The 20,410-nt window shown below is 55.0% G+C and overlaps 1 protein-coding gene across 1 annotated transcript; it reads right to left on the reverse strand.

Annotated features, from left to right (window-relative positions):
* Positions 1–595: 595 nt before the first annotated feature.
* On the reverse strand, positions 596–19,917 carry EML2 (EMAP like 2). Its single transcript, XM_080828097.1, has 19 exons — positions 19,882–19,917; positions 19,355–19,383; positions 19,033–19,162; positions 15,897–16,046; positions 15,337–15,406; positions 15,124–15,234; positions 13,890–13,985; positions 12,860–12,994; positions 11,826–11,925; positions 8,677–8,831; positions 8,401–8,526; positions 6,197–6,328; positions 4,011–4,078; positions 3,650–3,738; positions 3,330–3,427; positions 2,807–2,894; positions 2,313–2,408; positions 1,347–1,477; positions 596–1,037 (listed from the first exon to the last, which is right to left on the reverse strand). The coding sequence occupies exons 1-19, from the start codon at positions 19,899–19,901 to the stop codon at positions 912–914; spliced, it is 1,950 nt and encodes a 649-aa protein (XP_080684223.1). The 5' UTR covers positions 19,902–19,917; the 3' UTR covers positions 596–911.
* Between the last annotated feature and the right edge of the window lie 493 nt (positions 19,918–20,410).

Consider the following 20,410-nt stretch of genomic DNA (forward strand, 5'->3'; position numbering starts at 1 on the left):
CCTTCTTTTTATCACTACTTATGCTAGATAGAGTTGGATTTCTGGCTCTTGCAACCCAGGGTCCTCATACCCCATCTCCCAGCCATTTACTGTGTCATCTGCCCGCTTCTCTGAAAAGTCCCCGTGCCTGCTTCAAACTGTGGTTGAGGTGGAGGCTGCCATGTGCTCACACAATCCCCTGTCCCCAGCTGCGAGGATGGGTCCCAGGCTGATCTCCGCCCAAGGGGAGCCAATTACAGTAGCCCAAGCAGCAGGCCACGCTGATTGATCCGCGGATGAGCCAATCACAACTTTCCCCCGGGATGTGAGGCCTGAGACTGGAAATTAACGAGCCTCAGAGTCTTGTTTCTATGGCGTAGAGGATGCTGATCCCCGAGAAAAATTCTGGGTCGCGAAAGGCCAGAGAAGGTAGGGAGGGAATATCCTGACTGCCCACAAATCTTTGCTTCGATGGCCCTGAGGCCGGGAGGCACACCTGCCTTTCTCAGTTGGCGATGTGGGCCACTGAGACCTAAGTCACGGTCCCTCACCGCAAACATGGTCATCGACACGCCCCCCGCCCACCCCACGCACTCGCTTAAAGCCACCGACTCTACGGACACACACAGACCCTGACCCCCTGCGTCAGTGCATGTGTCTTTATTTCTGGATGATATAAAAGAATGAACTTAAAAAAACACTCCAACTCAAACACCTTAATGGCTCCCCCAAAGCAATGTGGCCCCTCTTCCCACCCCGATAAATAGAGACTTCTGTCAGTCCACCCCCCCGCCCCCGGAACCCCCCTGCTATAGACGTACTCTGGGTATATATTACTCTACTCGGCAATAGACATCTCCCGAAAATAGAACTCCAGCCCTGCCCCCTGACTCTCCCCTGGCCCCACGTCCCTGGGACTCTCCTTCCCCACTTCAGACCACCCGCCACTGCAGCACACTGGTGTCCTTGCCCCCCGTGGTCAGGGCCACGCTGTCATCCCACAAGAAGGCCACGTTTGTCACATGGCTGCTGTGTCCGCCGTATTTGTGGCTGAGGGCCTGGGAGAGGGAGAGAAAGAAATGAAAGAAGGTGATCTGTCATTTTCCTGGCTGAAGCCCCCGTGCCAGGCACACAGTAGGGGCTCAGTGACTATTTCTGCTGTAAATAAGGATCGCAGATACTTCGAGAAGAGCATTAGCGCTAGAGACCGAAAGTTATCAACTCTGAGGTCAAGAACCACCCTCAGGATCAAGTCACTGCACTCCTTGTACAGGTGGGGAACCAGGCCTGGAGCGTGTTGCCTCACTCTCACCGCCACCTGTTGCCTGTCATCCCCACCCCGCCAGCCCCCCGGGGTGGGGACTCACTCGGGGCTGACAGCAGGGATAACTGAACAGGTGGACTTTGCCAAAGTCATCAGCTGAAGCCAGCAACTTCCCGTCATGGGAGCGGGCCACGGCGTTGATGTCAGTACCATCAGCTCCCTCGGACCAGATCCCTGTGGGCAAGATGAGGGGTGGGTGGGGGTGAGAGGTCAGCTGGGGTGAGCAGGTCCCAGCTTCCCTCCTTCCTCCCACCTAGCCTGTCTCTGGCCAGGGATGAGAACTACAATGATCTTTTTTAAATGTGTAATTGACCCTGGCCTTTCACTGCTCAGAATCCTTCTGTGGCTCTCTGGTGGCCTTGGGAGAAAGCCCAGGCCACTGCTGCCTCTTTTAAAACAATTTTTAAGTTTAATTTATGTAAGTCATTGCTACACCCCAGGTGGGGCTCAAACTCCTGACCCCAGGATCAAGAGCCACAAGCTCTTCCGGCTGAGCCAGCCAGGCTCCCCAGAAAGCCCAGGTTTCTTAGCATGACCCCCAGGCTCTGCCCAATGCTGCTCCAGCCTCCTCCTCTCCAGGGCTCCCCTTGAACCCCACAATGATTTAGCCCTTCTGCCTTCTTGGACTTCTCTAAATGCCAAGTTCTCTGCCACCTCCCTGCTTTTGTGGGAGACATGCCATGATTCCCTATGCCTCAGGACTGTTTTTCTTCCTCACTGCCTCCTCATTCTCCAGGTCCAGCTTCGATAGCCCTTCGTCCAGGAAGCCCTCCTTGATTCCCTCCCAGGCTGGGGTCCGGTGGCAGCCCAGTCCCAACCCAGTTGACTCTGGGCTATCTGGGAACAGAAAGGTCTGTCTCCTCCACTAGCCTGTGAGGCTCAGGACGGCAGGGCCCACGCTGGGCCTGGGGATAACCAGTAATCATCTTTGGTGATCCAAAGATCACCAGTCGAGGATGTTTCTTGGAACTCCTACCCTGAGTGGGACCTCCCCCATTCCACAACTTACCGAACACCCCAAATCCTAGGACACAAGTGGCCGTGGCCCATTCCACGTTCCTCACAGCATCTGCACTAGTGATCTGCTTACAGGTAGCTGGGTCCCCTGGGGCAGAAAACGTGGGGAGGGAGGTGCTTAGAGCACAAAGAACTACTGACTTATCCCATGCATTTTACAGTCCAGGGTCACGGAGGTCCGAGATGGGAGGTAAGGGCCTAGGGCTCATTCCACCTCTCCCGACTTGATGAAGTCACTAGAACCTCGGTGGTGACAGCCCCAGGCCTGAGCAGGGGATCTGCTCAGAAACCTGTACCCCACCCATCGAACCAGAAAGGGGAGCAAATCCAAAGCCAGGAGACCTGATCAATCAAAACAGCCCCTCAATAGAGGAGAGAGGCCAGAAAGCCCTGCGCGCCTTCCCGGAAGTCAGGGAAGTCTACGGAAATCTCACACGGAAATAAGGAAGCTGAAGGAGGGCGCCCTTTGGCTTTCAAAGCACTCACAGTACAGTATCTCGTAGTCCCCCGAGTTGGTGACAAAGCAGCTGCTGTCCTGGGCCCAGTCCAGGTGGGTGATAAAACTGGAATGGCCCTGTGGGGGGAGGGGGGAGGGAAGGGGTGGAGTTAGAGCCCGAAGGGGTGGGGCTGGACCAGGAGAGGTGGAAGGCAAAATACAGAGGTAGGGTGAGAACACAAAGGGGCCAAAGGAAGGATACACAGCCTTTGGAGCGTGGGGGCGGGGCCAGACTCCCGGGGGGCGGGGCCAGACTGTGATGGGCGGGGCCAGACAGAAAGGGCTTAGAACACAAGGGGAGTTTAGAACAGGTGGGCAAGGCTAGACACAGAGGGGGGGGCTTATAACACGGGATGGGGGTGGGGGCAACGTGTGGGCGGGGCTAAGACTCCTTGAAGTGATCAGGGCAGAGTCAGTAGCGTTGAAGCTGTGCTTCCTTGAAGGAGAAAACTGGTTAATTCTGCAGCCCCTGGATGGGGTGGCGGCGCAGGCTGGGGGCCACTGCCCACTCACCGAGCACTTGCCCAGGCGGCTGACCTTGCGGCCGCCCTGGTCCACCGTGTACACGTACACCAAGTTGTCGTGGGAGCCCACGGTCAGGTACGCCCCGTCTGGGGGAGGGGGAGGGGGGGCTATGAGGAGGCACCCAGGCTCTACCCCCTTCTCTGACTCAGTCCCCCGCTATTCCAGACTCCTTAGCTGTCCCAAGCTCCGTCCCCACTACAGTCCTAGACTCGGCCTTGCCACACAGCCGCCACGCCTTCCCCCTGCTAGTGACTGAGCCTCAGTTCCCAGGCCTGGCTTCTCCAAGATCCCCGGGCCCCGCCGCTTACCTGGAGAGAAGCTGACCACTGAGATCTGTTCATTGCCATCCGTGTGGATAGCCACCAGGTCATGGGTCTCCGTGTCCAGGAGCAGCCACCTTTAAGGAGAAGGCATGGTTGGGGGAGGGGGGTATGAGCTGATCAGGTGTGTGTGTATGAGGGGGAGCGGGCAGCAATCTGTGGGGCCTGAGGGACCCCAGAAAAGATTTGGGGGAGAGGCTGACTCTAGACAAATGTCAGAACAGTCTGGGGAACAGTCTTAATTACAGATTCTGTGGGCTCTAGGGACATAGGATAGGGGGATGGGTGTCAAGGGACAGTTCTCACAGGTAGCAGAGAAGCTCTCCCCAAATGCCCAACTCAGCTTTACCTGCCAGTCACTGTGCCCACGGCCAGGACAGAGCCACTGGGGTGGAAGCCAGCAGAGCGGGCAGGGTCCTGAGGGGAAAGAAGAGGCAGGATTGAGAACTGGGGTCTATCCGGCCATCATTCCCCAACCCCAGAGCCAAGGGCTGTCACCTTCCTCTGCGGCCACAGACGTTCCCAAACCACTCCCCCTCCCTGTACCATTTCAGCTCAAACAGAAAGCAGTCCTGCTGTCACTGCTGACTGATGCCTTTCATACTCCTGGGCTAAATTCCCCCAGCTTCACTCAACTGTGACTCCCCTAGGTAACTTTGTAGAAGTAAGCTTGTTGGGACTCAGGGTATCCAGAGTTTTAAGACCTTTGATAGATAATGCCAACTTTGCTTTCCATAAAATTCTATCAACTCCTCACCAGGCAGGTCCAAGAGCCTTTTTTTTTTTTTCTTTTTAAAGTATTTCCATTTTTTGAATGTTGGGGGCATGTGGTTCGTTCTCAGGGTGATGGAGCACCCTGGAATCAGACTTGGGTTCACATGACGGCTCTGACGCTCCCTAGTTAGGTGACATCAAAAACCCTTTCCTGTCCGAGCCTGGCCTGCCTCATCTGACAAAGGGAGAACATCAATCCTTCGCAGGGTTGTTATAGGCCAGATGTGAAGTCCTCAGAACAGTAAGCCGGTAAGCCAGATGGCCTACAGGAAGGACCCCACAAAGGCTGGTTCTGACTGTAATTACATGGTGATGATGGGAAAGTGATTTTTTTAACCTTTCCGTGCTTCCTTCCAAGTGGGGATCTGTCATCCCCACTGCTTTGGGGAGGTAGCGAGAAGTTAAAAGGACGATGTGGGTACCGTGCAAAGCCAGCACCTCTGGTCGTGGTTGACAAGCTGCCCGCATCAGAAGACTCTAAGGGAGCTCGTTACCGACTTGCAGATTTCGGGTCCCAAATATAGAACTCCTGAATCAGACGCTCTGCGGAGGGGGTGAAGGGTTCTGTGTTTCTAGCGACTCCCGGGTAGTTCGACACCGGAATAAGGATGATGATACCTGGCCCTAACAATTTCCAGAGCACACCGTGCCTGACTCAGAGGAGTTCAAAGGCCATCAAGCGTTCTAGGATCAGAGGTAACCCGGCATTCCCGGAGCAAAGCCTCAAAGAGTGGTGCGGGGGATATGTCAGACTGATGTTCTCATGTCCCAGGGGGACAGGCAGGGGAGCTTAAAAATTATACTGCCCAGAATCCTTTGCAGCGAGGGTCCCCACTGTGATTTGGGTCAGACGATCTGTTGCACTCTCGTGGGGTCCGGAAGACCCAAGTCAGACGCCCCATTCTTCCATCCATCATGTGGGCTGTGAAAGCAATGCCATTTGCTACCCTCGTCGGAAGTCACCAGCCTTGGAAGGCAAGAGCGTGGAGTATCAAATATACAGTGCAAAAGGGGCCAGTGCTGGGCTGCTCAGAGGCCAAGCCAGTCCAACAGAAGCCTCTACAGCGACGGAGATGTTCATGATCTGTACTTCCCAATACGGGGCCACTAGGCACTGAAGTCTTCATTCTGTTGACGTTCTATAGTTCATTGGCGAGCCACATGTACTGAACGGGGCAGCTCCTGGGCCAGCCTTCGCAGTGACCCCAGCTTCCCAGTTCCCGGCAAGGACGAGGGGACTTTCTTGAACCCAGTGCTCCTGACTGTGGCAGAGGGAGGGGTGGGTTCTGGGCCTCCTTCTGGGGGAGAACCCATTCCTCCGGCCCTTCTGAGCAAGTCTGTAAGCACCCATGTCCCTGCATTAAATCCCTTTTTGCTTCGGGGCACCCAGGGGGCTCAGTGGGTTAAGCATTGGACTTCGGCTCAGGTTATGATCTCAGGGTCCTGGGATCGAGTCCCTGTGCTCAGCAGGGAGTCTGCTTGTTCCTCTGCCCCTCCCCCCACTCTGGCACACATGTGCTCTCTCTCAAATAAATAAAACCTTGAAAGATATATATGTGTGTGTGTGTGTGTGTGTGTGTGTATACATACATATATATATATATATATATATATATATATATATATATATATGTATGTATATATATGAATCCCAGTCTGCTTAAAAAGACTTGAAGTGGTTTCCATTCGTTGCATGGAGCCCAGACACCTTGAGATAGGCGGTTCTGTTAGAACACAGTGCCAGGTCCCCCATCCCCTTACCTCGATGACCCGACTCCACAGGGGCTGGTGGGACTCCACACTCCACAGATGCACCAGCTTATCCTGCCCGCATGTCACAAACTGTGCCCGGCTGGGGTGCGTGGCCAGGCCCCACAGCTCTTCCACGTGGCCCTGGTGGACAGGGGAGACGGCAGTGTGGAGACGGCCAATCTAGGCCCTTTCCCCAAGACCCTGGTGCCAGAAAGAAGTGGTGGAGGGCGCCTGGGTGGCTCAGTGGGTTAAAGCCTCTGCCTTTGGCTCCGGTCATGATCCCAGAGTCCTGGGATCGAGCCCCGCATCAGGCTCTCTGCTCGGTGGGGAGCCTGCTTCCCCCTCTCTCTCTGCCTGTCTCTCTGCCTACTTGTGATCTCTTTCTCTCTGTCAAATAAATAAAGAAAAGAAGTGGTGGACTAGGGGCTCAACTGGTTGAACATCTGCCTTCGGCTTAGGGCTCCGGGCTCACAGCATGATCTCGGGATCCTGGGATCCAGCCCCATGTCATTGGGCTCCCTGTTCAGCAGGGAGCCTGCTTCTCCCTCTCCCTCTGCTCTGGCCCCCCCCCCCACCCCGCCCCACTCATGCTCTCTTTCTCAAAATAAATAAGTAAAATCTTAAAAACAAAATTGTGCTAGACTAGCCCCAGCAACACACTAGGGCCACAGGGGACCCAGGGAAGATCCTTTCCCCCCGTGTGTCTGGAGGAGGCTGTGAGCCAGCAGCCCCCGGCCCTGGTGTGTGGCTCCAGGCAAATGCTGCATCTCCCCAGGCCTCTGTTCTCCTGTTTGTAGTGCAGGGGGGCGGGGGAGAGCCATGCCGGGAGGGAGCTGGACCCCGGGAGTCAGGTGGCGTCCAGAAGGCCGTGGGATGCCGTGCGGGGTACTCGGATCCCGTGGAGGGTACTCGGCCTGGGGAGTCTGACCTCAGCTCCCTGTGACTGACAGGTCAGGTGACTTCTCCCTGGATCCTTAGTTTAATCTTCTGTAAAATGGGACCCATCACCGTATGTGTCTCAAGACATTGCTGTGCTCACTTGAATCATGGATGGACAGTGTCCGAGGCTAGCCCAGAGCGCTCAGGAAGTGGAAGGGACTAGTATTAACATGCGCTATTACTATACTACGGAATAAAAATGAACAGTGATAATATAATTGTTATTATATTATTATTAATTGTGATAATATAATTGTTAGTATAATGACCAATGTGAACAATAAAGTTCTAATAATACATTAACCTATTAATTATATAATCAATATTATGTAATACTGATACCATTTTTAGGGGTCTCTAAGGTCCCTTCTGGCCTTGGGACATCTAGAAAGTCCCTCTAACCCTTGTTTGCCTCCATGTGCCATGGAAGCCAGAGGCAGAGAGAGATCTAGAAGCAGGAGCATGGACCTCAGCTGGCCTGTGACAGGGAAAAGGCACGGAAGGAGTGGAGAAAGCGGAACCACCATCAAGGGGTAATTCTGGCCCGGACTTCTGTGCTAGGTGTCATCCTAAACGCTGGGTGGGAACGGACTCATGGGGTCCTTACATACACCCACGAAGACGGGTTCTGTTACTGTCCTGTTGCCCAGAGGCACGGAGGCTCCTCACCGCCTCATATCACATGGTGAGGGAGTGACAGGGAGGGGATTCGATCCCGGGCAGTCACGCCCCAGAATTCCTGTTCCAAACCAGCCTAATATACTATAAGGCCCCTCGGTGGGGGGTGGGGCAGGGTTGGGGTGGTCACTGGGTGCCGGGTACACCAGGCACACCAGGAGGGAGGTGAGGGCACTTAAGGTTCAAGAAGGAAAACAGGCAGCCTCCAGGGGGCCTTCCCAGATTCAGGGACTGGGACTTGGGAGGTGCGTGGCCCAAGATGCGTGTGGCCCATGGGACCACGTGCCCGGGCACTTACCGACAGAAATGGACACCACCCCTGATCAGAGGGGCAGAGGGCGGCACGGCTGCAGCAGGGGTCCTGGGGCCCCTCTGCTCTGCCAGCAGTAACTGACTGGTTACTGGACCATGGGGAGTTCTGGGGCGGGGGTCCTAGGATGGGGGTGGGTTTATGGGGTGGGTGCACATAAAGGGAAGGTGAGTGGGGTTTACTGGGCCAGAGGAAAAGGGATGGGGCAGGGATGTGGTGAGAAAGGACGGTGGGAAGAGAGATGGAGGGATGTGGGGAGGAGGGCAGACGCGGGAGAGGCACTCACCTGGACGAGCAGTGAGAAGCCGGTGTGGACAGAGCCCTGGAGGATGGAGTTGCGGGTGGTACCCACGTACAGCGTGTCCCCCCGGCCCTCTGCCACGGTGCGCACTGGGCCAAAGTCCTCCGGGACCTGAGGGTGGAGGGCAGGGGCAGATGAGGGTAGGACCCATACAGAGAGGGGGTCGGGGGAGACCAACTGGGGAGAGGAGGATCTATTTGGAGCCTTAAAGGGATGGGAGGAGGTCCTCTCACCTTCACAGGAACCTCTCCCTCTCCTCACCTCCACCTCCTGCAGCTTGCTGTAGTCAGAACCCCAGAGGACCACCCGACGATCACGGCCCCCTCCAGACACCAGCGTCCCGTCCCGCAGGGCGCAGAGCCCAAACACACCGCCATCGTGGGCGCCCAGCACTGCCTGTGTGATGCGATTCCCACCTGTGAGGGTGAGGAGGGGTGGCCAGGGGCAGGGATCAGCACAGGGAGGCTGTGCCTGTACAGACCCCCGAATGCACCTGGAATGCTCAATCCTACATTTAGCCATTCAGCTACCCAGGACTTATCTATTCCAGTACCTTCTTATCCATCCATTAAGCCATCTGAACTAACATGCACCCATCCACCCATCCACTTTGGATCTATTTACCCCCTCACCCACCCATCCATCCATCTACTCCTTCATCCATCCATCCGCCCACTCACCCCCTCAACCACCCATCCACCCATCCACCCACCCATCCATCCACCCACCCATCCATCCATCCACCCACCCATCATCCATCCACCCATCATCCATCCACCCACCCACCCACCCATCCATCCACCCACCCACCCATCATCCATCCATCCATCCATCCACCCACCCACCCATCCATCCATCCATCCACCCACCCACCCATCCACCCACCCACCCACCCACCCATCCATCCACCCACCCATCCATCCATCCATCCATCCACCCATCCATCCATCCACCCACCCACCCACCCATCATCCATCCAGCCATCCATCCACCCATCCATCCATCCATCCATCCACCCACCCACCCATCCATCCATCCATCCACCCATCCATCTATCCACCCACCCACCCATCCATCCACCCACCCACCCATCCATCCATCCATCCACCCACCCACCCATCCATCCACCCACCCATCCATCCATCCATCCACCCACCCATCATCCATCCATCCACCCACCCACCCATCATCCATCCATCCACCCACCCACCCATCATCCATCCATCCACCCACCCATCATCCATCCATCCACCCACCCATCCATCCATCCATCCACCTACTCCCTCAACCACCCACCCATCCATTCACCTCCCCATCCATCCATCCATCCACCTGTCTACTGATCCACCCACCCATCACCACCTCTCATCCATCCATTCACTTCTTTTACCCAACTACCATCCACCTGTAAATCTATCCTTCTATTCAAACATTCACCCATTTGCCATCTGTTTTTTCATCCATCTACCCATTCACCCCTCGGTTCACTCACCTGTCCATTTGACCATCCAATCATTCACCCACTAACCCACTCAATCAACAATTATTTCACTTGAATTTGCTTTGGGCCCAGCTTCATGCTGGGAGATACTGGGGACACAGTTGTGACCAAGACAACTTCAGATCTTGCTATCACAGGGCTCACAGTTCCATTGCAGAGACAGACCTACTACCAGTCAGTGGCAACCCAAGGTAGTTGGGGCTAGGATGCGGAAACCAAGGAGACTGTGGGATTCCCAGAGAGAACACCCAGTCTGGTAGGTCAGGGAGAGTTCCCTAGAGGAGAAGATGGCTGAGCAAGGATTTGAAGGATGAGGAGGACAACAGAGTGTGGAGAAGTGCTGCAGGCAGAAGGAACAAGGTGTGCAAAGCGAAGACAAGGAGAGAGAGCATGCACTATTTAGGAAATATAAGAAATCTGGTCTTGGGCGCCTGCCCGGTCGCACAGTTGAGTGTCTGACTTCTTGGTTTCAGCTCAGGTCATGATCTCAGGGTTGTGAGACGGAGCCCTAGCCCCACCTTGGGCTCTGCACTCAGCAAGGTATCTGCTTGGGATTCTTTCCTTCTTCCTCTCCCCACCCCACCCCACCCAGCTTGTGCACAGGCATGCATACTCTCATTTTCCCGTAAATAAAGTCTTCACGAAGAAATCTGGTGTGACTCCATGTAACATGGAAGGGGCCAGGGAAGGCAGGGCCAGACCATGCAGGGTCATAGAGGCCTCTGTGAGGAACCTGGACGTTGTCCTGAGGAAACTAAGGAGCAATGGAAGAGTTTGGCAGGAGAAGAACGGGGTCAGATTTACACTTGGTCGAGAACAAACGAAATTCCAGGAGGCAAGACTACAGGCCAAGGATCAGGGAGGAGGCTGGGACAGGGACTCAGAGCAACAGTCCTCCTCAGCCCAAATCCCTCAACCCAGATGTGGAACCATGTGCACGTACATCATCTTGTCCACTTATCTTCCCACCACCCTGCAGCCCAGGGGATGGCCCCAGCGGTGGGTCTGGGGATATGGAAATGAATCACCCATAGTCTCTGCCCTCAGAAAACTCACGGCCTGTTGAGAAAGACAGACCCCAGTGATTCCGAGCTTATTCTCAGCTGTCTAGGCTCAAGGGATGCTCCAAACAATGTGGTGATGGAGGCAATGCTATTATACCCATAGTACAGATAGGGCAACTGAGTCTCCGTCACAAAGCAACACCTGACTCGGGCCTGTCTCCCATATACCCATGTGCGGTGGGGCAGGGTACCCGGCTTGGCCACTTGCTGGGTCATTGCCTTCTCTGAGCCTATGGTTTTCATCTGTGAAATGGGAATATTTAGTGCAGCCTTGAATCAGGAGCCTCACGTACATGAACGCAAACGTACCCAGGCCAAAAAACTCACTGACTGTCCATCTGCCGGGACAAGCTTTTATTCACCCCATTAGCCTTTGCTGGGACAACGTACCAATCCAATGGTTGGGACAACCACTCATTCATGCACTTGTTCATTCACCTAACCACTCACCGAGGAGGACAGTGCACTCACTCACTCAACCTTCCACTCACTGAGTAGGACAACCCGTTCCCTCATTCCCTTATTCTTCATGTACTGCTCTGGGACAAACCATCCACCCATCCATCCATCCATCCACCCACACAAGGGTTAACCAGCTCATTTGTTTATCATTCCCACTTCATCCCGACCATAGAATTTACAGGAGCCAAGGGAGGGGAGTAAGAGATTTCATGGAGAGGGGGATATGGAGCTGAGCCTTGATGGGGGGTGGGGTGGGAATTAAGACAAGTAAGGATTCAGCCTATTTTATCAGATGAGCCACACAAGCTGGGGCAGAGGAAGGCTCAGCCAAATGGGGTTGGGGAGGACTGGGTGGAGGACCAAACACATGGGGTGACACCGACCTTTGCCCCAGACATAGAGGTTCCCCCCAGAGTCCCCGGTGACCACATCGCCGCCCTCCAAAAAGGTCACACACAGCACATACTTCGGTTTCTCATGTTTCTAGGGTGGAGGAGAAAGGGAAGGTGTCAAAAGGCTGCTGAAGCAGAGAGCCTCCCAGAGCTCATCCCCCATCCGGGACCATGGTCCAGGGGATCCCTTCCATGCTTTTGGGTGTGAAGCCCAGTACAGAGCATCCCATCTCCAACCATCTCCAACCTGCCTCCACGGGCGCTCATGGCCGAGAGCTTCTAACCCCGCTGTCTCCCTTGCGCACCCCCGGACCCAATTCCTGTCTCCTTTCTGACTTTCCTCCTGTCCTCTCTCTGCCCCTGACTCTCCCTCTCCATCCTTGGCTCTCCCTTGTCCTCTGTTCCCGGGTCCCCCTCTCCTCATCCCCAGGTCTCCCCCTCTTTCTGTCCCTGGCTTTCCCCTCTCCATCCCTGGCTCCCCTGCTCTGCCCCTACCCCTCTTTCTTCCCCTCTCCTCCCCCCCCCCTTTGTCCTTCTCTCTGCCTTGCCCCACCCTTTCCTCAATATCTGTTTCACCTGTACTCGGTGTTATCAGGGCCTCCCTTTTTGGGAAAGCCCTGTCAGAGGTGTTCCCACATCTTCTCTCCCAAGCCCTCCACTTCCCGCACAGTGTCTGTCTGTCTGGGTGCGCATCTCTTCTGGCCAGTCGGCCTCTGACCTCGGTGTTTTTCCATATTCTTGGCAAGCACAGTAGTGCTTACTGAGCACTTACTATCTGCTAGGGGCTGCTAGACTCTTCACCCCATTAACTCTCACAACCTGAGAGTTAAGAAGGATTACCCTCACAATCTGGGTTAGGAAATTGAGGCCCTGGAAGGAAACACCTCGGCATTCCCAACATCTCCAGCCTCTGGAACCCTCTAGAACCCTCTGGAACCCTCTGGGGCCCTTTGTTTTGTTGTCTGTCTGGGTATCTTTGCCTGCCTTCTTCAGGGCCGGCCTGTCCCCACTCCCATGGCACTCACCTCAAAGAGGCCCTGCCGCTTGCTCAGGCTGCCGCCCTCCAGACTCCAGAAGTAGATGTGGGATTTCCCGCAGGTGATGAGCAGGGTGGGGTCTGTGGGGTGGAAGGTGGCCACCAGCACAGCCTCGTTGGAACACTTTGGGGAGTGGGGAAGATTCTGAATGAGGACCTCAAAACCACCAGGGCCACCCCATGTAGGGCTGCCCTATATAGCTGTGCGGGTTGTGCACTGCACACCCTGACTGCCTGTGTCTTTACTATACAGGCAAACTAAAGTACAGGAGGCGGGGCCAGCCAGCCAAGCATTAAGACCATCTTCATCAACGTAACAACAGACCCTGGAGCACCCCAACTCTGAATCAAGTACTGTGCTAAGCACCTCATCCACTAACTCTGGTAATCCTCACAGCATCCTGTGAGCGCAGGCTCATTAGCGCTCTCCATCACCGATGAAGACGTGAGGCTCAAAGAGGGGAAGTCCCCTGCCCTAGGCCATACAGCCAGGGAAGCGTCAAATCCAAAATCAACTAACATAGGTCTGACTCCAGAGCCCGGCCTCTCAAACACTAAGTCTCTGTCCCCAAACTGTGGGCCCATCCAGAACCCAGGTCTCCTGCCTCGTGCCCAAAACAGGCACATGACCTTGAAGCAAGGAGCTGTCCCCTCTACCATGCTCCAGATTACTGACCTAGAAGTCAGGCCCATACAGAGATTCAAGTCAACATTCTGGACATGGCAAGGCCACGGTCAGTAGCTGCCTCATACTGACCTTTCTGTTGGGCCTGGATGCACCCCTGCATCCCAACATCAAAGCCAAGTCCCTACTAGGAAGATGCTACCATTATCCCCATTTTACAGATGAGGCACTCAAGGCTCAGAGAGGCAAACCTCTTGCCTGAAGTCACACAGCCACCAAATGGTAAAGCTTAAACTTAGACGTGAGTGTCTCGGGTTCCAGACTCCTAACTGCTGAGCTCCAGCCAGTCCCACAGAGGTACCCCAAGGAGAGGGGATGAGCACAGGCACCCCACCTTGCCATCCACCACCTTGGCCTCCTTGGCCCAGTCCCACACGGACAGCATGTGATCGTTGGATTCATCCACTGCACACAGCAGGTTGCCCCCGTTCTAGAAGGGAGAGAGAGGAAGGGGGCAGAGAAGGTGGGTCAGAGTCCATCCCCTCAACACTTTCCCCACAGGGACATTTCCCATGCAGGTCTGTTGTAAGATTTTCAAAGCTCCGGGTCCACATTACAGGAAACGCATTCAAATACATTCCCTGTCCGGCAGCCAGACACACATTTTAAAGGGTTTCTAGAATTTTCCTTTTGAAATGACCCGTCCCTAAGAAATTCTTCTCCTCCACCCTCAGCTTTTCCTCTGCAGTCTCCATGTGGTCAGGAATCCTGAGAGCATCCAATCCGTATTCTTATAAGGAGTAACTTTTATATACATGCAATTGAACAATCAAGGTGACAAAATGTTGGGTGTTTATAGCTTTGGTTAAACAGCTTAATTTTGATTTTGCAGGGTTTCCCTGCCCCTACACACACACTGTGGCAACAAAATAGCTTTTCTCCCTCCCCCACATTCCTCGCGCCCTCAAAGGACTCCTTGAGCCTCAGGAAATCCAGGGGCCTCTAATCAGTGCTTCTTACACAATCGGTGGGAGGACGGTCCCTCAATCCCTTGCATATCAGTACTTTGGTAGAATACATTTTGATAAAAATTTAAAGTATGATTAAAAAGCCCACCAATCACTGACTTGGATGTTGTGGGAAATGTCAAATCGCTCTACAAATTCCTAAAGACTTACTCTCCATTTCTGGCCTTATCTCACCCAGACCTGCCAACGCCCATCCTGCCAACACCCATCCAGGCCTGCACAGGGATCCACAAGGCCCTACACACGGGGCTCCAGTGCCTAAGGGGTAAGGACCTTTGAAGAATGAAAGTTGATGCCAAAAATAACGCCACAAGCGTGGGCCAATCCAAAGATCGCTGAGGAGTTCGTGTGGGGACAATCAAGTCATGTGGTCCCCCCTCCAAATGGCTAACGGAGCAGCCCTGTGAGGTCACAAAGATGGGGGCTCAGCCTGCAGGGCCTGGAATTCTGCCAGGGGGCGTGGCCTATACCTCCAGCATCACAGTGAAGGCGTGGCCCCACCCCAAAGTTCTGGGGGTAGGGGTAGGGCTGAAGGGGGAAGGGCTGAAGGCTTCTGACTTTGGAGGTGAGGGGACAGATGCCGGGCCCCGCAGGACTTACAGATTTGGAAAAGCCCACACAGCACACAGCTCTGTCAAACACCCCCAGGCCCAGCACATGTAAGGTGGAAAGGGAAACTGAGTCCCAAATGCGCACGTGGGGTGGTAGTGGCTGCAAGGAAGAAAGAGGCCCGTTACCTGGGGGGGCCCCAGCTGTCTGCCCCAACCCCCACCCCACCCCAGTCTCCAGGTGCCTCCCCGTCCAATCTGTTACCTTCCCCTCCTTCGTGGTGCCTGCCACCTGTCCGGTAGCAATGGTGACCATATCAGGGTGGACAGCCAGGCTGAGGGAGAGGACAGATGGACAGGGCTCAGGGGGAGGGAGGGGACTCAGGGCAGCCTGGGACCCCTCCCAGAGCAGGCCAATGTCACAGGCCTGGCTATTCATTCCACAAGCCGGTTGAGGGAGTTACTTGGCCAATAAATGCCGATTTTGTCCGCTAACAAGAAGGGGGCACTTTCTGGGCACTCGGGCTCAGAAGCAAGACTCTGGCCTGGGGTCTCTAACTCCAAGACCTGCAGAACTCAGGCCTGGACCCAAACGGCGGCTAAGAAAGTGCACCCACTTAAAGGGGCCGTTCTCTACCTGGCTCCCACATGCGGTGGGATTGTCTGGGGCACTAGCTAGTTTCCGAAAGAAGTAAAAAATCCAGGCATTTGGGTGAATTCACCGCCCTTTAAAATACTGATAAGCAACCCATTTTTTGTTTTTTCCCCTGAGTCCAGCCTGTAGGTCAAGCGAAGCCCTGCCCCTCCAACCTCCCAGGCCTTTACCATTTGATGTCATCGTTGTGTCCCAGGTAATGCCGCTGCCTCTGCTCCTCCACACTGTACAGCACGGCCACGGAGGCCACGAAGTACACTATCTCCCCGGTGGGCAGCAGGTAAAGGTTGGCCCGGCAGTCTCGGCCGCGGTAGCCATAGCTGGAGATGCCCGGGGGCCGGTCAAGGAGCCTGTTTTGCATCGCACATGCGCACTGACTGCCAGAGTCAAGCACTAGGCTTGGGTTTTCCTGCTTCCACTCAGATCCCTGGCGAGGGGTGGGGGTGATGGTATCCCCCCCCAATAACATGTCCATCAAAATATTAACCCCGGAGAAATCTGCACATGTGACTTGACTGGGGAAAGGAGTCTTTGCAGACATAATTAGGGATCTCAAGATGAGATTATCCTGGATTATCTCGGGTGGGCCCTAAATTCAAAGACAAGTGCCCTTGTAAAAGAGTCAGAGAGGAAAAGATGAGAACGCGGCGGGGAGGGGGGGGGTGTACCAGGGACCATAGGAAAATCAGAGACTGGAGTGATGTGGAGTGGCTACAGGCCAAAGAGCCCCCAAAGGGCTCCTGGCAGCCACCAAAAGCCAGAAGACAGACACAGGACAAGTTCTCCCCCAGAGCCTCCAGAGGGAGTGTGCTCCGACCCACCCATCCCCCCCCCCCACACACACACCTTGACTTTCAATTTCTGGCCTCCAAAACTGTGAGAGAAACTTTTTGTTTTGAGCCCTGAAGCCTGCAGTAATTTGTTACAGCAGCCACAGAGCACCAGTATAAGCCCCTGCCCCCCTCTCTCCAGAAGGATCCTGTTAAGACCTGTCAGCTCACATCTGCTCCAACCTTCCCATGGGTCCCAAGTAACTCGGAGCAAAAGTCAAAATCCTTACGAAAGTCCAGGCATGAGGCCTGGCCTGATCTGGGCCGGATTCCTCATTCCTGAACCAGGCTCCACTCACACTGGCCTCCGCTCTGTTATCACCTCAGGGCCTTTGCACTTGCTGTTCCCTGGGCCTGAGCTCTCCTCGCCTTCCTCTCTCCATGGCTCCCTCACCTTCTTCAGGTCTCTGCTCAACTCAGAGAGGCCTTTCCTGCCCATGCTATTTAAAACCGCAACTGTTTCTGTCCTATATGCATCTGAATCCCACACGTTTTAACTGTCTCCCTAGTTAGAGTATCTGCTCCAGGAGGCACTGTTTTGTTCTCTGCTGTATCCTTTGTGTCCAGATTAGAGCCTGGGACAGAGCAAACACAGGAATTCAGTATCTGATGAAGGAATGGCTGACTCCTCTGTTCGGAACTTTCTGGGGCTCCCTCCATTGGCCTGGCTGGGCCCTTTCTGGCCTCAACAGGGCTTCAGCCCTCCTTGACTCTCTCTGATCTTGGAGTCCCTCAAAATGCCAAGATCATGACTCCAGGCCTTGACACTAACCTTTTTCCCTTCGCCTCGTACATTTGACCTGCTACTCTTCTCAGCTGTCACTTCTTCCGCCTTTACCTCCCTCAGTAATTACCTGCTTATCTACATGTTAACTGTCCCCATTCCCCAATGAGACTGTGAGTTCCGCAGAGGCCAAGACTGGGCTGTTTCTTTCACTTCTCTAACTCCTCCTCTGGGAAGCCCTCTCTGACCCCCGGGCTGGGTCAGCTGCCCCTCTGGGTTCCCCCACCCCAGCCCTGATCACTGTGGGTTGTCACTGTCAAGGAGTCTGTCCCCACACCGGACGGGGAGCCCTACAAGGGCAGGCGCCCAGCCCTTGGCCCCAGATGTTCAGAAAATATCCGAATGAATGCTGACCCATGCATGTATCGTGACCCCACAGAAAACTGCTCTAGCCCGTGGTTATTTCGGGGACGGGCATCTGAGGCCCATGCTGATTTCTGCAGCCTTAGCTGATCCAGCCTGGTACAACAGCTTAGTACGCTTTGATTCTCATGACTATTTCCAGCTGTCTCAAAGGGACTCTGGGCTCCAACAACCCTGCCTCCCCCAGGGCAGAAACCAAGCCTGAGAGAAGAGGACAAGGACCGGGTCCCTAGGATGCTGACCCCAAGCCCCTGTGGGCTTTTTGGGAAAAGCCTGGGCCACATAGTTAGGAGTCCTTTGCCTCGGAGCTGTTCTGACTCCCTAGGACAGGGCAAGGTCCCTCTCTTGGACTCAGTTTTCTCATCCAGAAAGTGGGGGTCATAATTCCCAACCTGCAGGCTTCAGAGAGCTCTTGGAGGTTCTGCTTGTACAAATACACTCTCAATTCTACAAAAGAGAAGGATTGAATCATTCACTGTATTTATCCATAAAACACTTGAGAACAGTGCCTGGCATCTTAACTGCTCAAATAATGAGTAGTCACTATTTATCAATCCCTGATTATGAGGCACATTTGAGCTTGGCACCTTTACACACTGTTTCATAGCCTTATAAATCTGAGATCACGAAACCCAATTTTTCAGAGGACACAGCTGAGGCACAGAGAGGCGAGGTGACTTGTCCAGGGTCACACAGCCAGCCTGGGCTGGGGTTTCAATCCATTTCTGCCAGGGTTCTTCACCATTTCCAACTTCTATTTCTCAAATATGCCAAGCTCGCTCTGGCCACAGAGCCCCCGTACCTGCTATGCCCTCTGTCTGGAACATTCTTCTTCTAGTTCTTCCTATGCTGGCTCCTAATTGCTGAATTTGTGCAGCTCGAAGTCCCCCTCCTCAGAGAAACAGTGACTCCTCTCACATGACCTTGGGTCCCTGTGTTCCTAGTATTTATTACTTAACTGAAATTACCTCGTTTATTTGACCACTGGCTTCTGGTACCTTCTCCCTCCCCCCATCCCCCTTTAGAAGGTGAGCTCCAGTTCACGCCTGGAATATAGAAGAGAATCTGACATATGGAAGGCACTCAGCAAACATTTGGCTGCTCTCATGAATCATAAAAGGTCATTTCAGCGAATCTGCTTTCCTCCTGCTCTCTTCTGACTCCAGGGTCATCCTGACCCCTCAGGCCCACAGAGGACTGCAAGTCCCTCCTGATTCAGGGCAAAGACCCTCCCTCTTGAAGTGTCATACCAGGAGGACTTTTGTCCCCTCCAGACCTGGCCGATTGGGGGGGGTGGGGTGGGAGGAAGGGATTACAGCAAAAGGATACACCCAGTCCAGCTTGAGACGGCTGGAGGGCAGCTCGGAGCGGGTGTCCAGGCTGTAGGTGGGCGCCAGCTCGTCCGGAATCAGCATGGGCACGGGGCGCCCCCTCAGGAACATTTTCACGGAGCCCTCCTCTGCCAGGACACCCCCAAAGGTCAGGCGCTGACAGCAGCCCCTACCCCCTATTCCCTCTCCCCTTCAGGCTTCACTTAAAAAAAAAAAAAAATGGGCGGGGAAACTGAGGCCAGAGAGGCAAAGGCTCCATAAGCCAGGTCCCGTGACCTCCAGCGATCCCCAACCACGCCCCTCCCCCTCTCCCCACTCACCCATGCTGAAGATAACTTCTTTGGTTTTGCTGTCAGGAAAGGGGGAGGAAAAAACACCCTAATTAGCAGACGGGTCAGAAAAGGGGAGAAACCACTCCCCTGCCCCACCGGTTCCCTGGAGATCTCTGAGGAATAACGGGGAGGGGGGCGCGTAAGGAGCGGAGCGCTGCCTCTCTGCAGGCCGTGTGCTTTGCTCGGTTCATCTTGCAGAGCCTAAGACACAGGCCCAGAGAGGCAGTGATCGCCAAAGATCACACAGCACGAAGCGGCAGGGACGCGATCCTGGAAGACGGGAGTCACCAGGGACCCCTAATCAGCACGGAGCTCCCAGCGCTCCCCACCCCCAGTCCCACAGTGCCCCAAACTTCAAGCAGCAAGGGAAGCGGTGAAGGGGCGTGTCTCCCCATTCCCTTCGCCGGCGGAAAGGGTTGATACTCGGGAGACTGGGTCCCCGGCGAGGGCGAGGGGAGACCTGGGATCCAGGCCCCGGGGGTGCAGGGAGGAGAGGGTCTGCGAGAGGGTCTCACCCAGCTCCAAAGCTACTCATGGCGGCGGCTGGCGGAGCTTCGGGGCCGGGGGTGGAGCCGGGACGGGCTCCGCCGCTTCCGGCCCTGGGAGGCGCCCGCTCCGCCGCGCCCTGCCCCGCCCTCCGCGGCCGACCCCGGGAGCCGGCCGGTCACACTGGGTCTCAGATCCCGGGCTGTGGGGTCCTGACAGGCTCTTTTGAGGGGGTGGGGTGGGGGGAGAGTGTTGTTTGAGACCGGGACCAGCCGGTGTGTCTGCCTGCGTTCAGACCCCACCTCTGCCACTTCCTAGCAGAGTGGACAAGTTGCCCAAACTCTGCCTCGGTTTCCTTATTTTAAAAAATGGGAATAAGAGTACCTACCTCGCCGGTGATTGCGAGGATTATACTGGTTAATTCATGCAAAGTGCCTGGAGTAGTGCCTAGCACATAGCCCTATGGACGTGTTTTCTATTATTTGAGTCGGGTTGAAATGTGCGGTTTTGACCCAGTTCCTGCCTTATTTCAGCTCCCAAGCCCACAGCGTCGTGACT

Source organism: Martes martes (assembly GCF_963455335.1).
Source record: "Martes martes genome assembly, chromosome: 17".
Lineage (NCBI taxonomy): Eukaryota > Metazoa > Chordata > Mammalia > Carnivora > Mustelidae > Martes > Martes martes.

Bases quoted from the DNA above. Each gene is read 5' to 3' on its own strand.
- EML2 (XM_080828097.1), bottom strand. From the start codon at position 19,901: ATGAGTAGCTTTGGAGCTGG. The intron at 19,384-19,881 runs GTGAGACCCTCT...CTTTCCTGACAG, and splicing joins ATGAGTAGCTTTGGAGCTGG to CAAAACCAAAGAAGTTATCT. The intron at 19,163-19,354 runs GTGAGTGGGGAG...GTGTCCTGGCAG, and splicing joins AGAAGTTATCTTCAGCATGG to AGGAGGGCTCCGTGAAAATG.